Source organism: Pygocentrus nattereri, chromosome 12, assembly GCF_015220715.1.
Source record: "Pygocentrus nattereri isolate fPygNat1 chromosome 12, fPygNat1.pri, whole genome shotgun sequence".
NCBI classification, from domain to species: Eukaryota; Metazoa; Chordata; class Actinopteri; order Characiformes; family Serrasalmidae; genus Pygocentrus; species Pygocentrus nattereri.
Window position 1 is genome coordinate 16,064,789 of NC_051222.1, and position 19,167 is coordinate 16,083,955.

The 19,167-nt window shown below is 38.5% G+C and overlaps 2 protein-coding genes across 3 annotated transcripts in view; both read right to left on the reverse strand.

The window, feature by feature from the left end:
- Positions 1-295: 295 nt before the first annotated feature.
- tfdp1b (transcription factor Dp-1, b) lies at positions 296-16,192 on the reverse strand. Of its 2 annotated transcripts, none has more exons than XM_017701860.1 (12): positions 16,031-16,192; positions 11,630-11,712; positions 10,009-10,072; positions 8,797-8,906; positions 6,832-6,956; positions 5,463-5,619; positions 4,526-4,672; positions 4,352-4,420; positions 3,577-3,728; positions 3,134-3,300; positions 1,314-1,368; positions 296-937 (listed from the first exon to the last, which is right to left on the reverse strand). In XM_017701860.1, the coding sequence occupies exons 2-12, from the start codon at positions 11,639-11,641 to the stop codon at positions 793-795; spliced, it is 1,203 nt and encodes a 400-aa protein (XP_017557349.1). In that variant the 5' UTR covers positions 11,642-11,712; positions 16,031-16,192; the 3' UTR covers positions 296-792. The 2 variants fall into 2 exon arrangements, with proteins under 2 accessions (XP_017557349.1, XP_017557350.1); XM_017701861.2 differs by having other exon boundaries at positions 796-937; positions 3,141-3,300.
- A 1,526-nt stretch (positions 16,193-17,718) lies between these two features.
- tmco3 (transmembrane and coiled-coil domains 3) overlaps positions 17,719-19,167 on the reverse strand; it is a 30,251-nt gene continuing 28,802 nt past the window's right edge. Inside the window, exon 13 of the mRNA XM_017701849.2 lies at positions 17,719-18,685. Within this exon, the coding sequence (XP_017557338.1) occupies positions 18,572-18,685 (114 nt within the window). The 3' untranslated portion in view covers positions 17,719-18,571. The remainder of the gene's footprint in view (positions 18,686-19,167) is intronic.

Below are 19,167 nucleotides of genomic sequence, written 5' to 3' on the forward strand. Positions count from 1 at the left end.
AGTTAGTTCATGATAAACACTTGTAATAAAGACATACAACGTTGACCTGACTCTTTCTTCTGAGCAGAAGCTTACTTTTTAAGCAGCAACACATCCAAAAGACAACTTTGTTTTTTAGTAGTTCATCTTGATAAAAACTTCAGACATAAGAATTTTAGAATAAACCCGCTGCTGCATAAACATGACTGTTTAATTTCTAAACCCATATAAGAAAAGTATAGTTTTTCCAGCATCGGCTGTAGAAAAACAAATGTAAAAAAAAAAAAACAAAATCAAAATAAAACAAACAACAAACTAGGAATTTCAAGATTCATTCCTTATCTGTCTTTTAGAATACAAAATGTTGTTAAAGCTTGACAATGAATTTGGTGTGCTCAAGTTAAAGCTTTCTAGAAAAAATAACACCCAGGGTATCAAAAATAGTTGTCTGTACTGTTACAAAACAATGGATAAATCACTAATAAGTGATTAGCATCAAGTCACCATCTTTAAAACAGAATATGATCTGACAGAATCCAAGACAATACTGGAACGTGGTAAGAAAAGAAAAACAGGGTGGCCAAAGTAAAAAGTTCTATTTCACACAAGCACCACTGGGGGGTTCTGTAGAAAGCAGCTGCACATTGCTCTAGAGATTGTGAAAGGCATTACTCACTGAGCTTGCATATACATCCAAATTCAAATGTCAAAACATAAGCCTCTCTTTAAACAATGAGAGAAGATTGGTTTCACCCTACCCTCACACTAACATCGAAGGCAGTGCTGACTGGGAAGAAAAACATGGCACAGAGGTTAGTCTTCATCATCGTTCTCATCAAAGTCATCTTCCTCCTCCTCCTCGTCCTCATCCTCCAGGAAAGATGCTGGAGTATCACGACAGCTGCTGTGATACGAGCTGTTTGAACTGGAGGCCGCAGTAGGAAGAGCTCCGTTATCACTATCAAAACACAATGAGACAAAGATCAACACCAACAGTTCAAGGCCCCGTACTATTCAGAGTTTCAATATTTGAATAGACATGAATAAACTGAATATAGCTAGCTAGCCCATGCTTCTGAAACAAAAGCCACAGGCATTATAACAGCATAATACCAAGCTAACCCTATATTAGTAGTCTTGCTACTGCTTTTTTCAGTTTGCTAGCACTAGTGCATGTGTTTTTTTTTTGTGCATTACGAGTAAGAGCCACAATGTGCGATAATATCAGACAGATTTTTGAAGAAGAAGCTTTTTTTTTTTTTAACATTTATTTAATGACCACCCCAAAAAAAACCCAAACACTTTACTACACACAACACAATATGAAAGTATACCTGGCTGAACGAGAATAGCCTCCATTGGGCTGTCTCATGGGTCCCTGTGCCATATCTAAAAGAAAAAAAAAGTGCAATTTTATTAAGAGTATTTTATTCCACTTATGACATCTATGTGGTTATAAAAAATAAAAAAAAAAGACTAAATTCAATGGACCATTTTCTAACAGGATGTTTGTTGCTGTGCCTTTATGATGGGTGTACTCTGATCTGACTGGATTCCCCTTAATTATGCCTCATTCAAAAAGCAGCCCAGGCTGAAACACTCCTCCTCAGAGTGAAAGGGTGGGGATAAAGTGCTTAAGGCGAAAAGAGGTGGATTTGAATCAATCTGTTGGTTTTCTTGATATAACAGTAGCAGTGAGCTCACAGCAAGAAATGTTTTGCAGCTTAGTTTCCATACACAGACTGTATGGACTGTATGGACTTTCTCTTATGTAGAGAAAAAAAAATTTATATTGCAATAATTATATAAAAAAAAATTGCATTTGATGCATTACAAATAGAGATGCATCAATACCACTTTTTAACATTAACCTGTCTCTTTTTAACGTTCACTCCCTCAATTACAACTTGAACTAACATCAACTCAGACTGTAACTCACTACATAGCAGCTGAAAGAAGCCTGACTCAGGCACTGAGGTAAGGGGCTCACAGTTTTTTTTTTACACCGTTTGTATGTTGTGTTATCCAGTGTATTTGTGACATACTGGTGAAACCAACAGCTTAGGACAAGGATCGACACCATACGGTTCTGGAGTTGCATGCAGCTCTTTTACCGCCCTGTTGAGGCTCCACAGCAGAACTAGATTTATAGGCAAGAATCTCCTTTGCAGTAAAATAAAGCTCTGCTGACTTTTCTAACACAGTGTTAACAATAAATGGTCTTAAAAGCTGGAGTTAATGTATCTTGTATTTGCTGATTCTCCAACTTTTGATCCTGAAGATGACTATTGCTCAAACAAACTAGTTTCCCATTTGCCATCTCAAATTTTCCCATTCCACCTTAAATGATGCAGCAGGTACATTCTGGCACCTCAGGCACAGTTTAAGGTAGAACGGGAAAAACAAGGAGGTGGTGAATGAGAAGCAACTTCAGCCTCGTAAAAAGTCAAACACTGAAAGACATTTACCAGATATTCTACTTTTATGGAAAAGTTTCCAGCCAAGGATGTGAGAAAAGCAGCTATCGCTGAACTAAAGCTTAAAGCAGAGCAAAGCAAGTCTGTGTTTTTGTTTATATACTATACCATACCTATGTTGTGGATCCCAAGGTGCTTTGACAAAATGACTCTGCTTAACACTTGGGGGTTGCTGACATCTGGCTTGTCAGAGGTCAGTTCTAACTGGTATGTCACCCACTGCTACTGCCTTTCCACAAAATACTGTGGTTACAGATTTTGCCATAAGCATTTTTGCTGCTACTTGTCAACCCACACTGCTGACATGTTTTTAACTTCCATCTATCAGTGGTCACACACGCACAACATTGCTTCTTGATTTTGTTCATAGGTATCCGTATCCCCATCGCCAATACTGGTCCTGCATTTTAGGGTTATAATGCATCATTTGAAACATCCAACTGTGCAACATTATTATTTTAACGTTTAAAATTTAAACACGCGCGCGCGCACACACACGTGCACTGTTGTGTGGTGAAGGAACCACAGTGGGGTTGGAGGCATTTTCTAGTTAAACCATTTAATTCTGTACAGTTGTAAAACCACTGTATTGTGGACATCTTTAATTGCCTGCCAAATAAATGAACTGAATCATGACATCTTTGCATGCTTTATAAAAAGAGTGACTATGTTCTGACCAATTACATAGGGTTCCAGCGCTTTGGGGACCAGTGCCCGGGCTATCTTCAGCTGTTCTGCAGAACATCTGCCAGACTCCAGCCCTAACGCCATTCCCATGCGCTTCAGCACCTCAATATCGTCATGGATCTCAAACATGTTGTCAAAGTTAAAGAGGTACTCAAACCTAAAGAGAACAAGTACAGAAACAATGCTATTCATCTGGACAGTATTTGTTCACATGCTCAGAAAACAATAAGATTAGAATAAACGAGAGAGGGAGAGAGAAGGAGAGAGAAGGAGAGAGAGAGAGAGAGAGAGAGAGAGAGAGAGAGAGAGAGAGAGAGAGAGAGAGAGAGAGAGAGAGAGAGAGAGAGAGAGAGAGAGAGAGAGAGAGAGAGAGAGAGAGAGAGAGAGAGAGAGAGAGGGAGAGGGAGAGGGAGAGGGAGAGAATGTGTCTGACTTGTCATTTGAGATGCTGCAGTCAATGACTGTCCTCTTGCTGGTGTTGACAATGATGAAGGGGAGGTTGATGACTGTGTTCTGTGGAGGTGATCGGTGGTTCTTTTGCTCTGCTTCTCTATTTCTCTGCACCAGATTCTTGAAGGCTATTTGCTGAAGAAAAAGAAATTCATGAAATAAATAAAAGGGGCCATACTCTAAATTTTTTTCTTGCATAGCCCCATAAAGTCCATTTGTGACATTGTGTAGATTTATTAATGAAAAACAGTAATAATATATTTTAATTTTTACAAGATCCTTTTCTGATCTCTTCTGATCCCTTAGAAGTAAACAGGCTTATTTTTTTTTACTGTACATTTAAGAATAATATACGTAATGGCCTTTGTTCTGAATGGTTGCCATTATGTATCATTCAAAAAGGCACAAATGTACTGCCTGGATTCTTTGAAAGGCTGCAACAATACTTTTGCTCTCCAGCAGCTAGGAGATGCACAAATGTTTAATTACATGTTACGAACTTATTCCGCATCCATATCTGGTACCAACAGTAAGAGCACCCCTTAACATGTATTGTATGTAAACATGAACATGGTTATGAAAACCATAGCCATGACAAATTCAAAAGGGGTTGTTTCTGCTTCTGCAACGTTAAACATAGTACATTCAAATCTCGATTAAAAAAAATGTACGAGGGAAAAAAAAAAAAAAAAAACAATCCATGATATACAGCTTTTAAATAAACACATTTCCACTCAATTTAGTTTGCGTCTACATACCTGTAATATGAGCTCTTGAAGCTGAGACTGTTTCTGCTTTATTCTTTCAAGTCGTCTCTGGCGCTCAGCCTTAACGAAGAAAACAAGACATATCAACATCTAAATACATTAAAAATTCTTTGTTCTTAACATGTTTGCTTGTACATGTGTGCATGCTGTTTAAAAAAATCTAACCTCCAAGTCTTTGCACTCCTGAGCAGAATTGGTTGGGAAGCCAATCCATTTGATCTCCTTCTTGTCTTTGGAAATGATGTTCATGGCCATCAGGACATTCAGTGCATCGTATACCCGTCTCCGAATGTTCTTCTGATCAAAAACATGCTATGGCAAAGAAAAGACATGTAAAAACAAGGAACCGACCAATATAAAATGTGTCACCAATACCCAAGTAATTAAAACCTTTACCTGTTAATACTGGCTAATATCTTATACGACCAAAAATGAAACAGAATTCAATGGATGTTCGCTACACAGTGCTTTACTGATTGATATGTTAGATACTGGTTACAAACTGTGAACTGTCAAACATGATCAGTTCTCAACTGACATTTTTAAGCAGTGGAAATGATGAAAATCTTTAATAATATAAATAATGTACTTTGAGGTAGGAGTTCTTTTGTTGGCTTCTGTTAATAAGGTCTTATTATTTTTAGCAGTTCTCTTCACATAAATGTTTGTCATCCTCTTTTGAAAGGTCAGACTGAATTAGAGCCGTCAAACCATTTAAATAAGGAAAGCATTAAATCACACTTATCCGCTAAAATTTGGCCCCCAAAGGAAGATAAAATAAGCCAATACATCTGAATACATACAACATACATAACGCAACCTAAAGCTTAATACATTAACATGTAGGTTGCATTGTATATGTTGTATGTATTTCTGAGCTGAAGGAAAGCAGCAGGTTAACTGGTGTGTTCTCATTACAATATCAAGAGTCATTTATAAACGTAATGTCCTGGTGGTATTTCCATTAATACTGATGTACCGTAAATACATGTTTAATCAACCAATCTTCAAGGCATGAGTATAGTTAAGTGACATCTTCAAACAAAATCAATAACCCCCCACTCAGAGTTGCATAATGTACATGGCCATGGCAAGAACTCACAGCTTCAGCAGGGGAGATGTTGTCTCCAGGAGTCAACTCTGCCACCAGCTCGTCTGCTACCTCATTGTAGGAGGTGACGCCTTTCTTCTGAACCTTCTCGCACACCTTCATGGAGAAATGCCTCAAGCCTTTCCCATTCTTGTCTTTCCTACTGCGTCTAAGGGTGAAGATTAAAAAGGGGTGAGCTGTTATCCTGACTGTAAATACCATACAAATCATAATTGCTATATTTTATGGCTCTGTGCTGCAACACACTGGATTCCCTGAAAGGGTAGAAAATCTATACTGGACGAACCTCACAGGAATCACAGCTCTTTTTATACACTGTGCCTTCATTTCAGCATGAGCATTAGTAAATAAGCAATTGACTTGGTGGTTATTTTGGAGAATGTAGACGCTGCTGCCAAATAATACACAAAAAAGTCAGACAGTTAAGCAGGCCCATCATGTAGCTTTAAAACGTAAATACCGTAAATTTCACACCTGAATATAAGCTGAATTTTTATAAGAATATATAAAAAAAATAAAATCAATCTGATTCAATCCTGTAACAAAACCATCATGAAATAGCAAATATTTGGAAAAAACAAAGGGTTACTGTTAGGTGTGCATTTCTTTATTTTGAGTAGTCTGAGCACGCTGGTCTACTTTTGGATGCCAACCTTAAGTAAGAGGCTTAAATGAAAAGATAAATGAAAAGTAATGTAAATGTATAACTGCAATTGTGTAGATTCGTGTACATTTCCTGTGCTCATTAAAAGATTTAATTGAAACTTCCTGGTTCACTCAAGTAATGTGACTGATTGTAACCATCATGGCTTTATATATAGACATTGAGATCCCCTGATGTTGCCTTTAATTTTGCCCTGTTGAAGGTCAATTAGGCTGAAATATTGGCATTCTGACTCAATGACATGGCTGAATAAATTTAAGCGTATTTACAGGAATACTCCATCCTTAACCATGCAGTGATTTGAGTGTACCTGCATCCATTTCAGATGTCCTAGTTGTCAATATATAAAATATATAAAATATCAACCGCTACTTTTAGCAGAGGCAGTGCTTATTAATTATAATCACTGATTTTTACATCTAAAATAGCAGGATTAGCTTCTAAGAGCAAAGAATAAAGATGATAAAGTTGATGTCTACTGTATCATTTTCTCTTTATTGTCCTTTCACTGGTGACCAAAACAAAATGTGGAGGTAGCAAAAAATATAATTAATACAGACACATCCAGACAGATGTGTCTATCTGAGACACCGAGACAGCCTCTGCTTGAGATCCAAGATAAGGCTGACACTGTGAGTCAGTGCTGGTGTGTGTTGAGAACCCTGCTGAGAGACAGAGAGAGAGGCCATGACTCACCCACTCGACCAGGGGGAAGACTCTTGCGCCTGTGTCTGTGGAGTGAGAAACTGAGCACTTGGAGTTCTGGGGCTTGTGAGGAGGACACTGCCAGGAGCACTGGGCCTCTGAGGAGTGCCAATCGCCTACAGACAGAGAACGTGACATTTACTACATCCATTTTAAACTGCAGTTTGTCAGAGTAACATAAAAAAAAAAATTATATATATACACACATACACACATACACACACACACACACACACACACACACACACACACAGCACTGCTGCAATCAAAGCCATTCAAAATATGCTACAGCTTTAGTCAGGTGAAAAATTTGCACAAAATTTTTCAGATTATCCATTAAAACAGACAAATATTTGCTAAATTCAGGCTTCAAGAATACTACTACTACTGCTTTCCTAGTTTATTATATGAATGAAATTGTCATACAGTTTCAAAAACAACTCTAACACTTAATGTAATATTACTCAACAACGTGACAACTGAGGGTGTGTGATGATTTAGGCATGCAGTTTGTACAATGAAAATGGGTGTGGTATAAACTTTACTCGTCAACCACAATAGCCTCATAACTCCAGTGCTAAACTGGAGAAGACTTGGATGACCAAACACATCTGTGGTAAGGGGGGAAAAATACTTCTGCTAAACTAAGAACACGAACAATAACTTGGCTCAGGTTTTGTGTCTGTGTGCAGTGTAACATCTCTTTCTATCTCTCTGCTCAACTACACTGTCAAAAAGGGCAAAGTTAGAGATCTACAGATCAAGCTATAAAACCACTCTTAGCTCACGGAAAGCCAGAGTGGCCTTTCTATCCAATTTCTCCAAAATGGTAATTTAAGGACTAATTAAGTGCCAGTTTTGACAGTTTCAAAATGCTGCAAATCTTCGGCACTTATACTGTCACTGTGATTTCATGATCATCATCATGATGATGATGATGACCGTTTGAAAAGGTCAACCGCCCTTTATATTGTCTGGATTTCATGAGGAATAGACTGAATTCTGTGAAATTAGCATACAATAAAAGTTATTAATGTCCCCCTATGTCCTGTCAAGTTAAAACAGAACATTATATAGATTATACAAAAATAACCAAATTCTTATATTTTATATTTATAAAAGTAGCCTGCTGTTGCCTTGATATCAAATTCACTCTTGCTGTCCTCTCAAGCACCTTTACAAAGAACAGACAGCATATTTTACATATACTGAAACTTTTCTGCTAAAATAATAAAAATAATAATAAAAAAAATGCAAGTTTGGCATGACCGACTCCATTTCTAATTGTTTGTGTCAATTGTTTGCAAAAAACAGTCAATCAGTCTGAACAATTGACTTGTAGTGAACATAAACATTCACACATGCGCACACCCCCTCGTCCACTAAAAGCACCACCATTTTCAGTGCCCATCCCCTGCCTGCTTGCCTCTAACTGAGGGCTTGTGTTATTAATAGGATGATAACCATGATGTGGGCCCTAATCCTGCTGACTCCAAACTTCTGTGATCAGCTTAGATGCAACTCTCCCAGGTCACCTCACTCAATGTTAATGGAGGACTTTATCTCCATGGAGACCCTCAACACTTGCACCCTGCATCATACGAAAAAGGAAGGGGAGGAAGTCCTCATTGGAGGACAGGAGCGGTATGACCTGTGTTGTAATGTGGCTCAGCATCGTGTCAGGTAGTCCCTGATGACAAGGGCAAGGAGCTCTCGAACCGGACAGATTAGCCTTATTTGGAAACGGAAACTGCTACCACATCGTTGGAGGTATTGTTAGACCAAACGGTGTGCTGCACTGTTCCTCCACAGGGATCACTGTGCATGATCTCCTTGTAATGTACTGGTCCTAAATGTGTATCACAGAACACATTTCTACCCTTCTTTACGATGCGCATAAAATGCCTGATTTCCACAGTGCTGAAACATATGTAGTTGCCATGAGTGATCTCTTACCATATGTTGCACTACGTTAACATTGGGAGCACACTGTGTTCTGGGCACGATCTGTTTGACTCCAGTAACTGCAGAAGGGTGGACAGTCACAAGAGACAGGACAGCAGCACCTGACAAAGAGGAAGCACATTTATCAATCATCAACAGATTTGGTTATGGCATACTGATCCTTACACATGTCCCATGCAAAGTAACTCAGAAAACAGAGCCTAACACTTCTCAAAATGTGCTGAATGACTGCCCTCTGCTGGAGAACAAAAGAAATTCAAGTGTATAACAACAATCATTGCAGAGGGAAGGGCCTGATCAATAAATACCTAAATAAACTAAGTAATTAAGGCTTAAGTTATTTATCCTGTAAATGGCAAGTTACCTCCAGAGGTCAGTTGTCCTATTATTGGCTTCTAAAACACCAGAATAACAGTTTTTACATTATTTTACATTATTATATTGCAGTTACTTAAGCAAAAGAACACAGTCTTAGGTGTTCTATTGCTTTTATACAACAGTTAAATAAATAAAGTAAGAAATTAATAAACGAGACCATGAATGTGGCATTTAATATGTTTTAATGTTTTATCTTTATAAAAAAGTTTATCTTTAGATTGCATACTCTTTTGCTGTATATGTCAAGACAAAATTTCTACCATAACCTGTTTAATTTCATGCAGTGACAGAAAATCTTGAGTCAAATTAAACAGGAATTCCATCATTTTTTTTACATTTCTTCTGAATCCTTTTAGTTAAGATGTAAACATATTCAATCAAGAGTGATATCACGAGAAATGTGCCATTCTAGAGAAACTTGCAGAGTCAGAACTTTTTGATTGACCATGATGAACCAGATCGATCTCACAGAAAGTTATTAAATGAAATGGTTACTAATGATTTGTCTGTTGCCCAATACATTGTTTCACAATAGTTTGCAATAAGGATTTGACTAAAACGAGAAGCGGCTTAGAAAATGGATGGATGGATGGATGGATGGATGGATGGATGGATGGATGGATGGATGGATGGATGGATGGATGGATTTCAATGTGGAGCGGAGGTACATACAGACCGAGGGAAGGTAAAAATAATGACAACAGCATGCACAACAAAAACAACTAAAAATGCCCAAAGTCATAACAACAAATGACAAGCTGGTGATAACTGATGGTTTCTGTCTGCTTCTACATACAGCAAAATGATCTTCAGAGCCACACTCACCTCTTCCAGGACTCAGGTTCTGAGTGGTGAAAACCTTCAGCTCTCCAGTTTCTTTTAATCCACCCTTCAGAAGGAAAAGAATGTTAATCAATCAATGCTGCAACTATATCAGCAACCAGGCTAAAGTAGCTAACAAGTTATCCAAGTTTATACACCAGCGATTATCCAAAGACATGCTTAAATAATCATACAACCTGCCTCAACTAAAGTTGTTTAGTAGTCTCAAATAGACTCGCTTAAGTAGCTTCTGGAAAAAGTGAGGAAAAAGGACTTTGGTCTAAATTAATGTAGGACACAGAATCTTATTGTAAGTGTTAAGAAGCTACAAAATGTAGTAGCACAAAAAGAGGCTGCCTCTTCAGATGAGATGATGAGCTGATGCGAGAGCTAATCACTATAATGATCAATGTTGATGACAACTTATTTTTTCCCCAATTGTTATTGTTCCCCAATATGTTAAATTCAGTAAATAAACAGTTATTATGCATTAAAATGTGCAGAAGTGTGTTCTCTGTAGAGGATGTATAATTATTTGCACTTGATCAGGGGTGCTCAAACCTTTGCATACACTTGCAAATATGACTAAGATGTACATTTTACAGTCCTGTTAAAACATAAAACCAGTGTTTGATTGAATTGTTATCCTGTCTACTTTCTTTATCTTCCTATAATGAAACGAATACCAGAACAATGATTTCAGCATCTAATACTGGCACCTTGAAAGGTTAACCAAGAACAAGCACCTAGGCTTCTCATGTGAATATCTGAAGCCAGAATTCTGGCAAAGATGTAGGCATGTAGATTGCACTGGGCCAACTGGGGGGAGGGGGGGGGGGGGTTAGCTAGAAGTACTTGAGGGTGGTGAGTTTATGAGCTACACTATGTGGAAAACATTTCAACTGTGCACATCAAAGTTTTCACCAAAATATTCCTTTAATAACCCAAATGTGGACCTTCCTTAATACTTTGTAATTGTTAAAAGAAGAGCGAGATGTCATGGTATTAGTAATATATGATGTCCAATCTCATGTTCCTGCATTTAAATCATTCTGGTGTTAATGGTCTGAAACCTAGTTTGCACAGAAGAAAGAGGGGAAAGACATTTTTATTGCAATATCACAGAACACTGTAAGCAAACTGGCAAGACCAAATACCTCAACAGCTGCCACTGCTGGACCTTTCTGAGCTAATAACATTCAAATATGCCAGTCCATTTGTGTCCAGACTGACCATGCATTACAGCACAACGACCTCAGATGTTGTGATGTGTTTTGCTAGCAACTGTGTAACCATGGGAACCATGGCTGGCTTCAAAAAGAGACCCAAGACAAATATGGAACACTATCAAGTCCAAGCGAGAGCCATATGTGCAAGACTTGCACAATTTGCTTTTAGAGCTGCTCACAGTCAAACACAAACACTCTGCACTTATTCTACAATAGTTCTGTGTAATTATACAGTAGTACACAATGCAGAGAAAGCGAATACTATAGGCATCACACAGTCAGAAAGATCCATCAAATAAACAACTGCATATTACTTGGTATGGAATAGTACTGTAATGTACTGAATCATTTGATGCACTTTTTAGGTGCTAAATCAACTGTCCCATTATACTTACATCTTTTGACATGTTGTCAGTCTCTTGCAGAAGCTGCAAGAGGGTCTTTTAGGCTGCAAGTCTTCGTTCCTTGTAGGTCTTCCCTGTGAGAAAGAGACACTTCACATTCTTCACATTCACTTAATTAGAGAACTGTAACAATTGGATTAAACAGAAGCTGGAAAATGTTCCAAAATCGATGGATCGATGTCCATGAGTTCAATTACAATGCTCATTCTGAAAACAATACCTTCGGCACGTTCCGAAACAGTTGGGACTGGGACAATCTAGGACCAGGAATGTTGTTAAATGTTCAAAAAACAGTTTTAAAAGAGATTAGAATCATGCTCAAGCATCGCAGGCATCCAGAAAAGGTGGCCTTGATGAACGGCGACGCGTCAAGGCTCGCCACTTTGACAAAAATGCATCAGCAAAAAATTTAAAAATTGAAGAAGATTCCTTAATGAGCATTTGCAAGGATTTTAGACACATCACTCTCTAAAGTGCATATTATCAAAAGATTCAGGGAATCTGGAGAAATGTGCATAAGAAGCAAGGTCAAAAACCACAACTGCATGCCTGTGATCTTCCATCCCTCAGAAGGATTCAAAAACCAAAACGGTTGTATATCGCCACATGAGCTGAAGAATACTTTGACAAACCATAAACAATCACTGCTCGTTTCTGCATCCACAAGTGCAAGTTAAGACTGTACTATGCACAGTGAAAATCATATGTCAATGACTTCCAGACACGCTGCTGACTGCTCTGCACTCAAGCTCATCTGGCTTGATCTGATACACAGTGGAAATGTGTACTGCGGTCTGACGAGTCCACTTTTCAGATAGACACTGATCTCTGAGTCCAGAAATAAAAAGATCATCCAGATTAATATGAGCACAAAGTTCAAAAGCCATGGTTTGTCATGGTACGGGTGTATTAGTGGGTAAACTGCACTGAAAGGTGATGATGATTAAAAAAAAAATAATAATAATAATAATATATATATGCTGCCACTTCCAGGGACATCACGTTCATTTGAACATCACAATGGCACAAAAACATCACAGCAGTGTTACAGCAGCATAATGGCACAATCAGAGTGTGTGGGTGCTAAACTGACCTGCCCGTCTACTTCCGAAAAATATGTGGCACATTATAAAGTGCAAAATATGAAATCAAAGGCCTACAGTTGTGCTGCTGAAGCCTTGAATGACTGAAACATGGAAAAACAAAATTCTGCTGTCAAAACTGGATTTGTTGGTGTCTTCAGTCCACAAACTAAGTGTTGCTAAAAGGAAATGTGGTGTACACACAGTGGTAAACATGCTACTGTCATAACATGTTGCAGACATCATATCTGGAATGAGCATATATTTACAAAATATAGAGTTCAAATATTAAAAACATCACTGTGTTTGTTCTCAATTTATTACAAGTCCCACAGAACAACCACTGCTGACTGTTTGTACTGGCACAACAGATACTGCCTCAACTTTTTTTGGAATTAGGTTTGCAGAAAGAAAAAGCTTTATACGTTCCACGTCTTACTTCTTTATTCAATCCTTTCTCGAGTTCATGTAACGTTTGTGTGGGTTTGCGTATCAAATACTGTAGGGATACATTGATATTGGATATTTTCTCATGTACATTACTGCTAAAGCTGATAGAAAAATGTATAAGCTGATGAAACTGGTACTAAATCATACTGTGACACTGCTAACATGTAGCATTGCAGAGAAATAAGCTTTAGCTCTAAAGAGTAATGAATTCAATAACATTTATAAAATGCATATCATTTAGCGCAGCGTCACCTAAATGTCCTGTTCTGCTTTTTTTTCCCTAAATAAAAGAGTAAAAACTGTCAAAGTTTCAAAACATACCATTCATTTCCCAGCCCATGAATTAAAACTGTTCTGCAAAAAGTGATTTCACTGTCTCTGTGACGTCACAAAAATCAACACACACACACACACACACACACACACACCAATTGAGTTTACAGTAGACAAGCCATGTCTATTCACATTTAAGTTCTAAGCAGTGTTTCACCTTTGAGTTCTTTCTGAATGAAGCAAAGTACAAGGTGACCAATCAGAAGAGAGCTCATTTATCTTGCATCAGTTTTAAAGGCAGAGACAAAAACAACCTGTTCTAGGGGTGAACGAAGGTTGTGTACAAATGAATGGAAAATGCTGTAAGTGGAAGAGACAGAGGAAAAAAAAAAAAAAGCATATGGGCCCTTTAAAAAGGCTGTTTTTAGGACTGTGCCTTAAGACTGACTGACGTAACGGACCTCTGTTCTAACCAGCTGTCCTGTACCGCGTGCGCCTCGCCCGAGAAGCAGTCCAAGCTGAAACACTCTTTATAACTTCGACATGAATGGTCGTGGTAAACTGCTGTAAAATAGGCAGACGGACAGAAATAAATGTCTCTCTCTCTGTGACCCTACCTATTCCAAACCGGCTGTTTCTGCAGCTTAGATTTCACTAAATGACTGTATGGTCGGGAACTTGAAGAGTACTTTCTGAAACATTAACAATACTATACCAGACTCCTGGCTTAAAAAGGGAGAAAATTCTGATTTGAAGTCATGTGCCCTTTAACCTTCACACTCCACAAAGTGAAACTTAGGACAGGAAAGAAGAACTAAAAGAGCACACTTTGCCAACACCAGTGGGTGCTTACAGACTCGTTCTCAGTTTTTTTTTCCCTTTGAGTGGCCTCGGAAATGCTGACTGTTCCAGCTGTATCTGACAGAGGAGAGTGACCCACATTTCCGAGCTGTTGCTTACTATCGCTCTACTCCTCCCTAGTGCAAACAAGGCTGAGTGTGTACGATATTCAAACCCTTTATTAGTGCACCAACAAGCCATGCTGCTCTACATCAAAGCACAGGGGAGGGAAATGTAATTTTTCTTAGGAAGGAAAGCATAAAAACTGAACATGTCAGGACGTTGCATTAAGTGGAAGGAAGAGGAGCCTAAATCTGGACTCCAAACAGGAAATATAAGCCATACAAAAACTCTAAACACAATAAAGTCACACTTTACTTTAACCCTTTACGCTGAGGAGATGACACAGGGCCTCGTTCATGAGCCAAAACAAGAGTTTTTGGTTAGCTAACTACATGCCTGACCTACAGTGCCATGATCCAGCTCATTTTCCACATGACGCGGGAATTCAAACTGGGGCAATTTGATTAAGGGTGCCAATAGTTTTAAGACTTTTGGTGCCAATTCAAAGAATCTCAAGCAACAAACTGTTCGCCTGCTTGGCTACAGGTATAGCGTCAGTGTACAGCTTCACCCGTCCTTTCACAGCAAGCTTAGCCGAGCGCAGGACAGCCAGGTTCCCTCGGCGAGCTCTAACTAGTAAACAAACACTTTTCGTGTCTAACGTCAGTTTGAACGAAGCTTTGTAACGTAAACTCTGGGCTATGGACTATCTGGTGGAATAAAGCTCGTCCTCCAGCAGTAGCAAACGCCAGCAGGCTGTCTGAGACCGCAGGGAGTAGCCGACCGGCTAGTTAGTTGAAAGCTTTAACAGTCGTAGCTCGAGTTAGGCTAATGTAAGCTAGCAGAGAGTGATGGGAAGTTCAAATCACTCCACCGAATCGACACGATCCAGGCGTCCGTTTCAATGAATCGAGCGACCCACTCGAAGATTCACTCGTTCCTAAACCGGTTCAGGTCCTCCACTGCAAAAAATACTAACGCTGCCTCGGCGAAATTAATGTATAAACGTAGTTAACATATCTAATACTTCTCATCCTGTGATTGTTGTTACCTCATTACGAGAATTTTAAAGTTACTTCTAGACAGTTTTTTTTTGTTTTATGTGATCCAGTGAAATTCTCTCACTACACTGGCAGATAATTCGGCTTGTTCCAAACATTTCTTACAGGTTAATATAGTGAGATAATCTGACTTACTAAAATCACCCAAATGCATGGATATAACTTCATCATACTACAACAGTCTCAAGATGATCAGAAATAGCGACTAGACTTTAGATCATTTACCAAGGTACCATTTTCCTGCGGTGTCCTAATCTCCTTCTACTATGAGGTCCAGACCTCAGAAAGCTTATTCCTTCTGTTATAATGTGGCAGAGAGGCAGCGGTTTTATATGCTTAATTCATTACTCTAACGCAATAATATGAGCTTTAAGCCTATTACAGAGGCGTAGACGCCACAACAAGAGCCAAACGCTCAATTCACCTGGACCTGGAAGTCGCCTCCACTTTTTATTGACATGACCGGGAAGAGTCGACTCTAGTAAACGACTCATTCCTCTGAATCGCTTTAATCCCAGCTGACTAAAGGTTAACGCTAGCTGCTTCAGAGCTGACGGGCTAGCCAGCCGCTTAAACACAAAACACACACGGTTTGGCAGAGGTTCATTGTTTGTGTCGCCTACCTTAGCCTGGTTTCCACGGTTCATGCCCTTATCATAAACTCGAGAGGTTGAAAAGAGGCAGTTTACGCCAAATTTCGTGCTGTTTTTTGCAGATAAGGGGAGCTAGGCTAGCTAGCTACGCGCTGCACTGTTCAGAGCCATCAAACTGATCTTGGCGGTGTCCTACGTTGCCGTGTTTTGATTGGACAGAGGAAGCCGTGACGTCGGCACGCTGTCAACCTTAAGTCCCCTCCCCCAGCTTGGGTTCATCTGTTTTTGGCGCGTTTCTGTTTTTAATTTTTAACATTTTTAATTCATTTTTTTGACATCAGAAACTCCATTTGAACGAGTAAAATGTTTACTATTGTTATTATTTAATATTATTAGTAGTAAAAAATAAAACATTGAACTTACTTGAAGGGATAGTATTTTTGCATGTTTAATTTTGTTAATGTTTATGCTAATTTTGTAAAAATACCTATTGACATGAAATTCTAATTAGTACGTTTATATTGATTTCCTGCCCTGACAAACTGAACCGTTACGTGTGCAAATGCAGTGTTTATGTAAGAATATAACTTTTTTTTTTTTTTTTTTACATGTAAGAACTGATTTAGTACATGTAACAGTTGTGAATGTGTCTCAGCAAGTCAGGAGACTTTCATGTAACTTATTCACTATGTACAGAGATGTTGACTAATCAGGTCTCTCACTTCTTTATTCTGACCTTTTCCCTCTTCTAGTGTAGACACTGTACATGTGGATGCGTATGAGCTGCTTATTAGAGCTGAAATGGAGAAATTTACAAATACAGCACTGTACAAAAATCAAAGACCACTCCTCATTTATTTCACCTCCAGTTAAAACAGCAATTAAATAGAAGTTAATCATTAGATGATAAGTTCTACTTAATGATTAGAAAAAACATAATCCACTTGCATAAGAAGGGGAAAGTGAAAGTGACTGATGCTGGATTAGAAGATGGAGAGGATGGAACTCCTAACAACTGTGCAACACCTGGTAAACCTAAACTGTCCCTGTGAGACAAACAGTACTTAAAGCTTTCATCTTTGAGAGACAGAAGAAAATCAAGCTCCACTCTTGATTCAGATCTTTAAACAAATCCACAGGTGTTTCTGTCCATCCTTCCTCTGAGAGAAGACGACTCACCACTGAGAGGACGTGTAAAGACCAAGAAGCTGTTACTGAGAAAAGGAAATGGACAAAAAGCAGAAAGAATATGGTATGCTCAGAACAATGGACTGACCACAACAGAGTCCAGACCTCAACATCCTTAGGTGGATTAATTTAGTTGTTGAGGATTCTGTGGAATTTTCTAATGAACTGCTGGAAAACATCTAAAGAGAATTCACTTCACGATTCCCAAAAGTTTGTTGTTTAGTGTCACAAATCCGAGATTTTTCATTTTCAAACGTAGAGAGTAAAAGCCAAACGTCTTAAGTGAAAGAAAATGCACTCCCAAAGCTAAAGAACTTTGTTCCCTAAGTGGACAATTGGCAAAATATAACATCACTATGAAAATAAGTTTAATAATTCTCTCATTGCATTATGGAAACATGCAGTTGCCCAGTGTTCAAAGAACAATATCCACAATATGCTATACATTACCACAACCATCGTCTATTGACCCACACATACTTTCCACCTTAGCATGGATATTAGTTTTGTAGCCAAAGAACACAACACTCTGCAGTTTCATTGATTTCGTTTAATATGATAAGACACCATATTGTATCTCCCAACAATTATTTAACTGCTTCACCCATTTCTGGCTCTCAAAGACAACACAATGCTGTGGGCTGTTTTCATAAATCAACATCAACATGAGTTCCTTACTCTGGAAAGCATTAGCCAGATTATTACCAGCCACATACATTAAATAACTTCAGATTTCCAAAAATAATTTATTTGACAGCAATAAAAATAAAATATTGCCACAGCTAAATGTGTAAAAAAAACTCTAATCACCATGAAATGATTGGAATGCAGTTGCAGTTACCACCAAACTCTTTTAAGTTAACTTTTTCCAGTTAAGCTGATCTTTATAACAGTCTTCAAGAATATGCAAACACCTACACATGGGAAAAAAAAACAAAGATTACAAAGGCTGGACAAACTAGGCCAACAGGTATGTAATTCATCACTGATGTTAATGTACACACTTTGCATGATTTCTGCCCGGTTATTTGGTAAATCTGTTGACATCAGCTGATTTCAAGGCACGTTTAGGTGCTTCCTCATATGAGCAGAACAGGCTGTAAATCTACAGGAATAAATAGAGATCTTTGTACAGTATTGGCAATGATTCATAAAGAAGCATTGTGTAAAAAAAAAAATCCTCCCTTTCCTCTGCGCACTGTTTGAAACTCTATGGTCACTGTGGTCACCATCAGAGTAGCTTTATTCCAGAGGAGCAGCACTACATTTTGTGCAATCGCTTTCTGTGCGTCAAAAACAAAAGGCCTCCTCGCTTTCAGCCCTTTTTGTAGTGTGCCGTTTCACCGCTGAGAAGAGAGTGATCTCCTTCGTATCCAGCGTGGGTCAGGTGGACGTTTTTCTGTCAATCCGAGGAACGTATCTGAGAGTGGCAGCTCTCCATAATACCGGCGCCAGCAGCAGACTTAATGTGGTGACACTGAGAACCAACAGATAAACCTGAAGAGGAAAGACACACAGAAATCACCATTAAATTTCATCCATGCAGTGTACCTTTGTCCAGTTTTAGATAACTGTATATCATACAATATCATAAGGTTATCATTAGATTACAGAAATGTTTAGTTAAACTTTTTTTAATTTTTTTTTTAATAATAACGATTAAACTACACTCACTAAAGGCCAGAGCACAACAGTTTTACAAGACAGACTTCTACTTATTGTCAGAGAGACTGGTGTATTGTCACTCATCATGCCCTACTTGGACAGGAAAGGTGCATCTGAGAGACATGCAAAATAACCAACCACAGTGAGACGTGCAAAGATTTTTAAAAAAGAACTACCACAACAGGGAACAAAGTGGCATGAATCAGAAAACATGTAAGGACATCTATTTATTCACTTCTAAATTATTTGAAGAGGCCTAGTGGCTCTGTGGTCCTGTGAATGGAGCATCTGAGGCTGAGACTAAGAACACAGTA